The sequence below is a fragment of the Ascaphus truei genome, chromosome 9 (assembly GCF_040206685.1).
Source record: "Ascaphus truei isolate aAscTru1 chromosome 9, aAscTru1.hap1, whole genome shotgun sequence".
NCBI classification, from domain to species: domain Eukaryota; kingdom Metazoa; phylum Chordata; class Amphibia; order Anura; family Ascaphidae; genus Ascaphus; species Ascaphus truei.
In genome coordinates this window covers 27,614,820-27,627,952 of record NC_134491.1, presented here as the reverse complement: position 1 = coordinate 27,627,952, position 13,133 = coordinate 27,614,820, and the positions used below count along the sequence as shown (strand labels likewise).

Here is a 13,133-nt window from a genome sequence, read left to right as displayed (position 1 = left end):
TCAGGGGCCAAGTTCTGAAAACGGAATGTGACGGTCGTGGTAGGAATTGCATGCTGAATTGCGCTCCAGGACTTTTGTGAGTACCTCCCAGTCATTGGAAAGGACTCGCACAGACTTCATTTGTTAACATCTCGTTCTAAGAAAATTTATTTCGTCATCCCAGACCCCAGTAATTGTGTTTTTCATTGCAGATTGTGATCCATTGTGGGTATGTCTTTTCGTGGAATAAATGACATTTTATTTTACCGCCTTGTCTTGCTCAATCCCGGTATAAAAAGTGTTAATAACCATGGTCTCCCATGACAGGCTTACATTAACTGGTGGCAGCGGTGGGATCGATTGAGCCTATGTTATAAAATACTGCAGGGTCTTGTAACATAGAGGGAAACTCGAAGATTGTGAGCTCCTAAGACAAGCGGTAGTGTATTCACGTTTCACAAAGCATGGAAACCACAGGTTCTTTGCCCCTTAACTTAGTGCCCTGAGGCGAAGATGGACAAGCGATCGGGTCGGTACTGGTCATGGGACCGAGCCAAGATTGTTGCCCGATGTGAAAGCTATGGGTTGCCGACAGACGGTCAGTCAAAGACAGTACTGGAGGAGGACTTGGAATCTCACGCAGCACACAATGCTTCACCAGAGGGGGACATACCCGGGAACTCCTAGCAATCAAATTATCCCTGGAGGAATGGAGACATCTGTTGGAAGGTACGGAGAACCCCATCACTATTCTCACCGACCACAAGAATTTGCTCTATACTGTATCGAGGGTGCTCAACGCTTAGGGGCTCGTCAAGCCAGATGGTCACTTTTCTTTTCACGATTCAATTTTATTATCTCTTTTCTTCCGGGATGTAAAAATTCCAAGGCCGATGCTCTCTCCCACCAGTTCCTGGTTGATGACAAAACTGAGGATTGGCAGAAACCTATCCTTCCCTCCAAATATATTCTTTATACCAACAAGTTTGATGCTTTGAAAGACATTGTACAAAAGCAATCACACATTCCGGCAGATCTCATAGTTCCTGATGGTCGATTGTTTACCCCACCAGCTCATCGGAAGAAGGTTCTTGAATGGGGTCAATCTTCTAAGCTTTCAGGCCATCCAGGTACTAGAAGGACCACTGATCTCGTGGAGCAGACCTTTTGGTGGCCCGGTATGCAAAAGGACATCAAAGAATTCGTTGATGCGTGCCCGACATGTGCTCGGAATAAGACTCCCCTGAATAAACCACCAGGACTCATTCGATCACTTCCGATCCCGGACCATCCATGGACACACTTGGTGTGCACAATACTGTGCTATTCTGCTGTTTCATTCTACCGAAGAATCTCTGATAAATAACACCCGATTCGCCCCAAAGATGTCTGCCTTTGGCGGCAGGCGAGGGCAGCCAAAGGGTGTCACCATTTGCTGCCGTCCGTTGATGTTTGTGAATGTTGCAGCTGTTCTAATGCATTATGGCTGTGTCCCATCTTAAGTGTCCCAGTTAAAGTGTGTGGCAGAGTTAATTTTGGAGTTCATATCTCTGGATGTTTTATTTCTATCTTTAATCATGGATGTATTCTGAATATCTGGATTAACATTCTGATTTATTTCTTCAAACAGGTATGTTTCATGGAGCTGAATTCTACCAACAAGAGAAATTAAGATTCAATTGACTATTGGGGTATGTGTCATTGAGCTGAATAGGCAAACCCCTTCCTTAATTGTTATGCAATTGCATGTGAATAGAGTATTTAAAACAGACTGTCCTGGCTGTGACCCATCTTAAGTGTCCCAGTTAAAGTGTGTGGCAGAGTTAATTTTGGCGTTGAAATTGGAGGTTAAGATTGGAGGAAGATCGGGACTCTGCACAACAACTTTGCAACTGTGAGAACTTAACATTCGAAAAGCTGTGATTCTTTGTACTCTTCCTATCCTCCAATAACATGGAATCTCTCCTCCTGCATCTCACTGTGCCCTCCCTATTACTTTTTCTGTTTTTTCCTCAATCCTTTGTGAACGTCTCTGTTCTCACCAACTTCCCCACTCCCCACTGCACCATTATTTATACACCTCTTTCCAACAACTTCTTTACCCCTCAATAAAAAGCACCTTCCTCCAAATCCTCTATTCACACCCTCTATCTACTCCTTCCTGCTGCTGGGGATCTCCCCTAAGCCTGAAGCCAGACATGCACACCTGATTTCACCCATGCCTCCCTGCTATCTCTTCCCCTGTAAAGTGTGTTAATCCTTAAGTTATTTGACTAACCTTAATACTTGCCCCACAAATCAAGCATCCCAATAGTCTGCACTCATGGTTACTGTCCCACACTCAGTCACTCCTACCACCCATTGAGACCAAGCACTGCCATCTACAGCACTTATTCCCTCACCTACTGTCTCTGTAAGTTCCCCATCAAAACTCTTAGATTGTAAGCTTTTCGGGCAGGGATTTCCTTTCCTATTGTCTGATTTTGCTGCACTTATTGTATTATTATAATTCCCTGTACTGTGTTCTTTGTGAAGCGCTGAGTGCACTTTTGGCGCTATATAAATAAAGACATACAATACAATACAATTCTGAAACTCACCAGCCCTCTCACCCGCTGTACCCAATGTTTCAACCTCCCCTGCCTATAGATTGTAAGCTCCTTGAGTCAGGGACTCTTCTAACAACACATTGCAGGCCTATCCTAAAACAATTTTAATCCTATATGCATAACTTGTGAAATACCGCTCACCGCAATATTAGATAAAGTAATAAACAATATAATTACAGTCGGTGCAAAAGGGATAGGGATGACAGATATAAACATATAAGGAGACAGAGGTTCTCCGAAGAAGATCCCAGTTTACTGCATAACAAGACTGAAAATAATTAGGGTTCAAATACCCAACCAAGATAAGGTAGAATAGGCTCTTAAGGGTACAATTAAGTAACCGCTCCCAGCACTGTGGGAGGACAATTACCACTAAAAATTCCCGTAGGCAGAAAACAATAAATACTTTAATGTTAAGCAAAATTCGGCGCAGTAACACATACTCAAAACTACTATAAAAACACTTAAAACACATATATCGGGTGGTGAAGGGTTCAGGGATATCTAGGGTTAAATCCAGAATAATAAAGTATGTATCCCCTAGCCAAATCACTGTTGTTTATATGAGACAGTATTGGGAAAATAAGGGTTAATTAGCATAAGGCAATAGTCTCTCTTGTCTCAAGATAGGGTGCTGGTATGGGTAGAGCTGATAGGATGAGTGCTGTAAATACCTTAGTGAAGACATAGCAATCAAAGTGGACAGTATATAAACAGCATAGGGTGCAGTGCATCAAATTGTAGTATATCAATCAATACTGGGTCCCGTGTGTAGTATATCACACACTCAGACCACAGTAGGCGTCCAGTAGGAACTAGCAAAACACTGTCAAATCAGGTCAAATCGAGCGCTTGGATGCATTCAATAAGCACAATAGACCTGCACCATTCAACCCCAGCTCTTCCCGCCCTACCAGCTATGATCAGGAACAACCTCACCCGTGATTCCTCCTACACAACGTCAACGCGATGACGTCATGCCGACGTACGTTTCGCGCATAAGGGGCTGGCGCTTTCTCAAGGTGGGAGGTGATAGAAAGAGTAGCGCTGCCCTCCTATATACCCGCATGCCGTGCGGCTCTTAAAGGTACCAAGACCCTGCATAATGCAGTAGCAGATAGCCAAATAAACAAATAATTAAATAAAGCAAAAAGGGGAATAATGAAACTGTGTACTGAGTCACTAATTTGTCCTAGGCTCGTATCAAATATGTCAAGGTATCTGTCCTCCGTGGTGACTTCCTAATGATTGTATACAGTTGGTTACTGAGTCCCAGTACGCATGTTTATAACACAAATAGAAAAACAATAATGTTTAATTGAGGGTTCACACATGCATTCATGTAGACTTAATTAATTGTATAAAATAATCAGAAACCATGTCGTGGGCACATGTAAAGTGTATAATATTGCTATATGGCCAACATAAATGTCTGTAAGTGTAGAAATGATCTAACCTGAGCTGTCCGCCCGTTAGATCAAAACGAACATCTAGTTTAAAACTATATACCAGGATCCCCCTAAGATGGAGAATTAAGGTGATGTATTTCTCATGTGCCCACAGACTGGTGTCGACAGTTCATAACCCACCGACTAATGAATGTATAAAGTTGGTTGCTGAGTCCCAGTACGCATGTTATAACACAAATAGATACATAATGATGTTTCAATTGAGGGTTAACACATGCATACATATAGACTTAATTAATTGTATAAAATAGTCAGAAACCATGTCGTGGGCACATGTAAAGTTTTGCTATGTGCAAAACATGAATGTCTGTAAGTATAGAAATGATCTAACCTGAGTTGTTCGCCCGTTAGGTCAAAATGAACATCTAATTACAAACTATATACCAGGATCCCCCTAAAATGGAAAGTTAAGGTGATGTATTACTCATGTGCCCACAGACTGGTGTCAACAGTTCATAACCCACCAACGTGGTATAGATGACATACTAAATGAATGAGGTATATATCCCTCATTTAACCCCATAGGACTCAATGTGTGCAATGTATATATCCACTTGCATTCAGTCTGCAGTAGGATCCTGTTCCAGTCTCCCTTCCATTGGCCCCAAGGAATATGTTCTATCCCAATAAAGACCAGTAGGTCACTGTTCCCTTGATGTTCGTTGATAATATGACTTGCCACTGGTGTATGTTTAGAATTTCTTATGGATCCAAGGTGTTCAAGAATCCTCGTTTTAAACTGTCTAAAGGTCTGCTTATTGAGCAGTTTGTGGCAGGCCAGCCCCTCCTCTTCTAGGTATATAATCTCCTAGCAAGGTCCCCTTATTCCACTTCACTTACATGTGAGTATCTGTACTGGTATATACCAGTTTTTAATTGCACCAGGTTATACAAGCATATGCTTTGATATTTTAACCCCTTCTGGGCTTATTTCACATAACATTAGTATGCATTTAGCGTAGGGACCTGCTAAAGAGACTTACCTTGACGTGGTTAGCAGGCTTGGCATTATTTGATCAAAGGATGTATACCAAAAGTCTCCTTTTTTCTTATAGGTATTTACACCATACATATATATATATATTCCCCATTGATTGCTATCCCTATGGGAGAAGCGCAGGGATTCACTTTCTGTTTTGCACATAGCAAAACTTTACATGTGCCCACGACATGGTTTCTGACTATTTTATACAATTAATTAAGTCTATATGTATGCATGTGTGAACCCTCAATTGAAACATCATTATGTATCTATTTGTGTTATAACATGCGTACTGGGACTCAGCAACCAACTTTATACATTCATTAGTCGGTGGGTTATGAACTGTCGACACCAGTCTGTGGGCACATGAGAAATACATCACCTTAATTCTCCATCTTAGGGGGGTCCTGGTATATAGTTTTAAACTAGATGTTCGTTTTGATCTAACGGGCGGACAGCTCAGGTTAGATCATTTCTACACTTACAGACATCTATGTTGGCCATATAGCAATATTATACACTTTACATGTGCCCACGACATGGTTTCTGATTATTTTATACAATTAATTAAGTCTACATGAATGCATGTGTGAACCCTCAATTAAACATTATTGTTTTTCTATTTGTGTTATAAACATGCGTACTGGGACTCAGTAACCAACTGTATACAATCATTAGGAAGTCACCACGGAGGACAGATACCTTGACATATTTGATACGAGCCTAGGACAAATTAGTGACTCAGTACACAGTTTCATTATTCCCCTTTTTGCTTTATATAATTATTTGTTTCTTTGGCTATCTATTACTGCATTATGCAGGGTCTTGGTACCTTTAAGAGCCGCACGGCATGCGGGTATATAGGAGGGCAGCGCTACTCTTTCTATCACCTCCCACCTTGAGAGAGCGCCAGCCCCTTATGCGCGAAACGTACGTCGGCATGACGTCATCGCGTTGACGTCGTGTAGGAGGAATCACGGGTGAGGTTGTTCCTGATCATAGCTGGTAGGGCGAGAAGAGCTGGGTTTGAATGGTGCAGGTCTATTGTGCTTATTGAATGCATCCAAGCGCTCGATTTGACCTGATTTGACAGTGTTTTGCCTGTTCCTACTGGACGCCTACTGTGGTCTGAGTGTGTGATATACTACACACAGGACCTAGTATTGATTGATATACTACAATTTGATGCACTGCACCCTATGCTGTTTATATACTGTCCACTTTGATTGCTATATCTTCACTAAGGTATTTACAGCACTCATCCTATCAGCTCTACCCATACCAGCACCCTATCTTGAGACAAGAGAGACTATTGCCTTATGCTAATTAACCCTTATTTTCCCAATACTGTCTCATATAAACAACAGTGATTTGGCTAGGGGATACATACTTTATTATTCTGGATTTAACCCTAGATATCCCTGAACCCTTCACCACCCGATATATGTGTTTTAAGTGTTTTTATAGTAGTTTTGAGTATGTGTTACTGCGCCGAATTTTGCTTAACATTAAAGTATTTATTGTTTTCTGCCTACGGGCATTTTTAGTGGTAATTGTCCTCCCACAGTGCTGGGAGCGGTTACTTAATTGTACCCTTTAGAGCCTATTCTACCTTATCTTGGTTGGGTATTTGAACCCTAATTATTTTCAGTCTTGTTGTGCAGTAAACTGGGATCTTCTTCGGAGAACCTCTGGCTCCTTATATGTTTATGACAATTTTAATCCTGTCTATAAATTTTACTTATGCCCATAATCATATTTCTGTCCATGAAATGTCTGTAAACGGAATGTATAACCTCTTTTTCATTTAATGCAACCACGTAATATTATAATTCTGGCTTTTTCTGCCTGTCTCGTGTAACAAAATAATTGTATTTAATTGTAGTTGTTTTCAAACTGACTGTAAAATATTGCAATGCCCCCTATATGGAGGCCTGTATTTACAGAAAAAATAAATGATGATGATCATGATGATGATGATGATGAAAATGAAGTGTGAGGTAGAAGGTAATGTAGTAGAGTGTGACATTAAGAGGGGAGATTGAAGAGTAAGAGGGTCTCAGGATCCTTATAATTAAAGTGACATCTGCTTAATTCATTTTTTTCCAGAATGCTGAGAGGATCTGACATTTAAATCCTATTACTGGGAACTTTATAGATGGATCCTCCCATTGCTTTAGTTACATTGTATGTGCGCAAGAGCAGGGAGAGAGGCAGAGGAGACAGCGGGAGTGGGTAGTGAGGTTGGATGAGGCAGCGGAAGAGCTAGAATGGGAATGTAGGAGAGGGAGTGCAGAGAAACACTAAGTTCAGAGAGAGGGAGAGACTGCAAGATCAGAGATACAGAAGGGGGAGAGACAGAGAGACGTTAGAAGATCAGGTGTGGTGTGAGGAGAGAGAGAAGGTGCAGTAAGATGTTGGATGTGAGGGGGAGAGGGGATTGAGGGGTGTGAGATGGAATAGTGGTACATAGGATTGAAAAAGGCAAAGGAGAGAGAGAGAAAGTGCATGTGGAGGCAAGAGAGGACCAGCGAGAGTGTGCACACCTACAGTGCTGTCCCAGAGATGCCACTAAACTCAGAAATCTTACAGGAGATGTGTCTATCAGACAAGTGAGTGAGGGGGTAGTTATATGGGGAACTAGGAGGAGTTATGGGGTGTGGTTATATGGGGTATTAAGAGTCATAGGGAGCAGTTATATGGAGCAATAAGAGGGGGTTATTTGGAGCAGTTATATGGGGCATTAGGAGGAGTCTTTGAGCAGTTATATAGAGTAGGAGGCAGAGCCATAGAGAGCAGTAATGGGGAGTAGTAGGAGGCACTACAGGGAGCAGTTCTATGGAGCAAGTGGAGGAGTTTTATGGAGTTGTTTTATCGAGCGATAGGAGGAGTTATAGAGCGCAGTAATCTGGGGCGAAAGAAGGAGTTGAAAGTAGCTGCTACATGGGGCAATAGAGAGGTTATTTGAAGCAAGTGAAGGGGTTATAGGGATCGGTTACTGTATACTGAGCAAGTGGAGGAGTTATAGGGAGTGTTTATGTGGAGCAATAGAATACGTTATAGGGAGCAGTTATATTGAGCAAGAGGATGGGTTATACTGAGCGGTTATATTAGGCAATAGGAGGAGTTATAGGAATTGGTCTTTTATAGCAAATATGAGGAGTTAATGGGAGTGATAATATGACAAGTTATAGAGAGCGGTTATATGGAGTGATAGGAGGAGTTATAGGGAACAAGAGGCAGGTTTATAGGGAGCGGTTATATTGGGCAATAGGAGGGGCTGCAGGAAATGGTTTTGTATAGCAATAAGAAGAGATAATGGGATTTGTTATATGGAGTGCATGTGTGTATGTGTGCATGTGTGTATGTGTGTGTGTGTGTGTGTGTGTGTGTGTGTGTGTGTGTGTGTGTGTGTGTGTGTATATATATATATATATATTTCTCTGTTTCAGGTCCTTGGAAGAAGATAATTCTCGAAATGACCTATTTGTCAGACTCCAGGTAATTTACATGCTGACATGTTCTTATGACAGCACCTTATGATGCCTGTCTGCCTCTGACATCACAATGTGTCACCTGCCTGTACATTTTCTGTTGTCTGTCTCCTTATGACATCATATGATCATTGTGTATCTGCTTCTGTCATCACATCACTGTTACCTCCCCCCTCATCTCCTGCTGGTGAGACAGTGACAGATGGTCAAAGAAGGATTAGTGACCCAGGATAATCTGTAATTAGCATGTTTGAGTGCTCCACGTCAAGGACCTGATGCTCTGCTCTCTAAATAACAATATTTCCGAATTGTGAGGATCCAGGTGTCATGTGACAAGGAACTTGGGGGACCATGGCCAGCGATAAGGTGAGGAGTGTGGGGGCAGTGAGAAGGGATACAAGCAGCTGTGGGGGAGGCAGCTGTGGTTGGGATAATAAAGCATCAGGGTATGTTATGTACAGTAGGGTTTCAGGTTTCAGAGTACTGAACTGGTATAATACTAACCAGTACTGGTTAGTATTTGTTAAGGTTAAGATAAGTACTGGTTAGGGTTGTTGTGGTTGTATTGGGTGTATGTCAGATTTTTGGAGGATGGTACTAGTTAGGGATAAGATCAGTTCTGGTTAGTAATAGTTCGGGTTAGAAACAATATTGGTTAGTAGTTGTTGGTGTTAGAATCCGAATTGTTTAGGATCAAGTTCTGGATGTATGGTTTCTGTGGATGATAGGGGTAGGACCAGTAATGGACCTGGTTAGGGTTGATTATACTAGGTCAGCTTTGATGGCTAGTACTAGTTATTAGTAAAATCATTACTGGACGCTTAGGGGGTTAATTATATATATTCCAAAGCAGGTGTTTGTGTTAAGTGCTGATTGCATTGGGTCTCAATGTTTCAGTGGGTGGTGCTAGTTAATTAGGGTTAGGATAAGGACTGGGTTAAGTGTTGCTTATTCTGGGTGTATGGTTATTACTGGACCTCTGGGTTAGTAGTGGCTTTTACAGTGTGTGTGTGTGTGTGTGTGTGTGTGTGTGTGTGTGTGTGTGTGTGTGTGTGTGTGTGTGTGTGTGTGTGTGTGTGTGTGTGTGTGTGTGTGTGTGTGCGTGTGTGTCAGCTTTGGTGTGCAGTACTAGTTAGGATTAGTACTAGTCCTAGTTATGTAGTGGTGGTTCGGGGGAGTGTTAGGGTTAACCAGGGGGGCAGAATCTATCTCCCCTAGCTCACTTCTTTCTGCATCATTGTGTTACCCTGCAGAGGGAGCAACAGACTCTATGTCTCATGCTGTAGCTCCCTTCTGTTTGTGTCACTGTGTCACCCTGCAGGCAGAAGGACAGACTCCATGTCCCATACAGTAGCTCCCTTCTGTCTGTGTCACTGTGTTACCCTGCAGGCGGATGGACAGACTCCATGTCCCATAGCTCTCTTCGTCTGTGTCACTGTGTCACCCTGCGGGCGGAAGGACAGAATCCATATCCAATAGCAGCTCCCTTCTGTTTGTGTCAGTGTGTCACACTGAGGGGCAGGGAATGACTCCATGTCCCACTGCTCCCTTCTGTCTGTCACCCTGTGCGGGGAGCTGACAGTATAGATGGATAGTGACAGTTTAACAACCTTCTCTACATTCTCTTGCTGCATGTCCCTGGTACATCTTATGGGTAAGTCTGACCATGATACAGGTGTGTGTGTGTATATTTATATATACTGTATACACACAATGATAAAGGTGCAATTATATACTGTATACATATCATGAAACAGGTAACCACACTGTATATACTGTATACGCACCATATAACACAGGTACACATACTGTATCTAATGTATACACACTGTGATACAGTCACACATATATGCACGGACGCAGGCACATACAGTACATACACACACACACACACACACAGAAATATACATATACACATACAGTATATAACCACATACATACATTCACACACATACAGGCGCGCCGACGAGTATTCTAAAACTTGCCTTAAACTTGCCTTGGAAAATCTGGGGCTATCACCAACAAGAACCAGGTACATGCGGGGTACATGCTGGGTACATGCTGCAACATTTCGGTGACATTTCTGCAGAGACTAATGGCCCATCGGATTAACACAGCTGGGGTCCCTGGCAGTCCCATTCAGTTTGAATGGGACTGCCAGGGACCCCCGCTGTTAATCCGATGGGCCATTAGTCTGTCTGCAGAAATGTCACCGAAATGTTGTAGCATGTACCCAGCATGTATCTGGGTCTTGTTGGTGATTGCCCCAGATTTGTTTTAGAATACTCGTCGGCACTACAGTATACTGTATGTTAGGCACGATAATGCCAGGCTCAAAGACAGAGGGTGAATCCTGATGTCTGGAGCAGGCGGAACTGGACTAAGCCTGGAGCATGGCCATCGAGACAGGCTGAATGTCAGAGTTGTTGTCGGGCAGGATCGGCAAACACAGCATAATAGATGTGGCAGAAGCAAAGATCAGGCATGCTGAGGTCAGGGAAGGCGGCAGGCAGGGAAACGTGGTTAGGCTGACCGGGGTCAGGGCAGGCTGAGTGTACGAGCATAGTCAGGCGGGGTCAGGGCAGGGGTCAGGGCAGGCAGAGTTCATAAGTGTGGTCAGACAGAAGGCACATCAGGCATATAAGGTATGACAGACAGACGCACATGGACCTGGCAACCTGGAAGTGGAATGGGTCAGTTTATATAGGAAGCCAGGGTGTGTGTTCATGAGGCTGGTTCACAACAGGTATGTGGGGCAGTGAGAAGTACAGCTCAAAGGTATACTGAGGCAATGGAGCTATCCAGCAACAGATCAAGCTCACTGCCAGAGTTTCTGCCCTTAATAGTAGAGGTCATGGATTGTGATCCCATTGGGCCTGACAGTACCTTCCTCCTCACAGGGTGTCTTCCAGGCACCATGGACATGACTTGTCGGAATAGGCTCTGTGAAAATCCTTTAGGAGGAGGCATGGGGAGTGAATATTTTTTAACTGCTTTTCAAGATCTCTGGTCTGGACCATTTCCTTTCCAGTCCATCAGGTGCTGGAGCTATCTTCGATGTCTGGGAGCTGAGAATACTCTTGTCCATGAGCTTGAAGGGAGCCTGGTGGAAGAGGGTTACGCCCCAGGAAAGTGTTTCAAATTGTTTTAATCAATAAACAACTGTCTGAGTAAGTTCACTAGCTGTGCACTTTAACCCAGGCTTATTAAAAATACAGTGACTTTCTGCTGTACCATCCATTACTCTGTTCTCTTTCCTTGCTTACGTTTCCCTGATCTTGTTCCTCGGTATTTCTTTTTCTGCGCTGTGGGGTCAGTGCCTGGTAGGATGACTACCTATTATTTTATTTTATATCAGGAAGGCAGCTGGCACTCCGGTAATCAGTGGTAAAGTGCAAAAAACCTGTATTAGGAATAGATGGCACACACAATCCAACGTTTCGGTCCAGAGAGGACTTTCTTCAGCGAGGTGCACCTGTTTCTTGATTTCTTTTTGGGATATATATATATTGTGTGTGTGTGTGTGTGTGTGTGTGTGTGTGTGTATTGTATATACACACATCAAGGTCAAGAGTCAATTAGTGTCCAGTATAAAGGGCAAACCAGGTTAGAAATAACCAACTTGTGATCCAAAGTGGAGGAGTCTTGCGCAGCTTCTTGAAGGACGGACCACATCGACAAAGATTAAAAGTGCCCGCTCCACAATGTAAAATTCTTTAATACAAATTTTTTAAGCTAAAGAAGGTTTCACAATTGCTCACTCACAATGTTTCCAAGATAAAAGCGCATAGAAAGCACAGAAGTGCTCATTACCGGACACCAGTCTGAGGAAGTTGTAGTTCAGTACGCCCCTGTCGAAGGTGATTCGTGGCTTCTTGGAATGTTGCTCACCAGCCACGCTCGTCCGTCAGAATAATGGATAGATGAAATTCATGGCGTTATTAGCACATGAAAAGACAAAATACCCAATGCTACATCCAATGTGACAAAATATATAGTTAAATACCTCAATGTCAGTATTCTCCTGAGTAATAAGCATTTAGTCAAACCCTTTGGCCAAATGGTTTAACTAAATGACCCTTACTCATTTCATGAGTACAGCAGGTTTGTTTGAGGTCTGGAGAGAGAGTCCACATGTGCACGTGGTGGCAGGAGCTGAGAGCTATAGTTCCAGAGTTGTAAAGAGATCATGCGCCGCTGGAGGGGACCCTCAACGGCTATAAAGACACAGTGGTACCGAGCACCTTTCTGAAGAACAGGCCTGCAACAGTTTCAGTACAACATACTCAGGATTGGGTGGCTACTACACCAATGGCACTGACTCACACCCGCACAGTGCTATTTGGAGATTGTGCTTAAAGTGTGTACAGTGTGTAGTGATCCTCTGCTGAGGATCACAAGGTACCTGAGTTATTAAGTGTGTAGGAAACTAGTTGAATTACCCATATTGTGTTTTCATTATTCCTGCCATCTGACCGTAGGCCACATGTGGCCAGGAAGTGACAAGGGACGGAGGTCTCAGCTGAGTGCTAAAAGTAGAGGGGTTACATTTGTTTTATATATATCTATCAATCTCTATTTTATACACACACACACATAT

At 42.9% G+C, this 13,133-nt stretch overlaps 1 protein-coding gene across 8 annotated transcripts in view; it reads left to right on the top strand.

Moving 5' to 3' along the window:
- Window positions 1–7,239: 7,239 nt before the first annotated feature.
- Window positions 7,240–13,133, top strand: part of TULP1 (TUB like protein 1) — a 53,830-nt gene continuing 47,936 nt past the window's right edge. For 3 of the 8 annotated variants that reach the window (XM_075614085.1, XM_075614089.1, XM_075614084.1), the window contains exons 1-2: window positions 7,240–7,651; window positions 8,492–8,540. In XM_075614085.1, the coding sequence (XP_075470200.1) occupies window positions 7,548–7,651; window positions 8,492–8,540 (153 nt within the window). In that variant the 5' untranslated portion in view covers window positions 7,240–7,547. Of the gene's footprint in view, window positions 7,652–8,491; window positions 8,541–8,579; window positions 8,900–8,975; window positions 10,188–10,266; window positions 10,291–13,133 lie in introns of those variants that run through there. The other 5 variants (XM_075614086.1, XM_075614087.1, XM_075614092.1 and 2 more) reach the window with 5 other exon arrangements.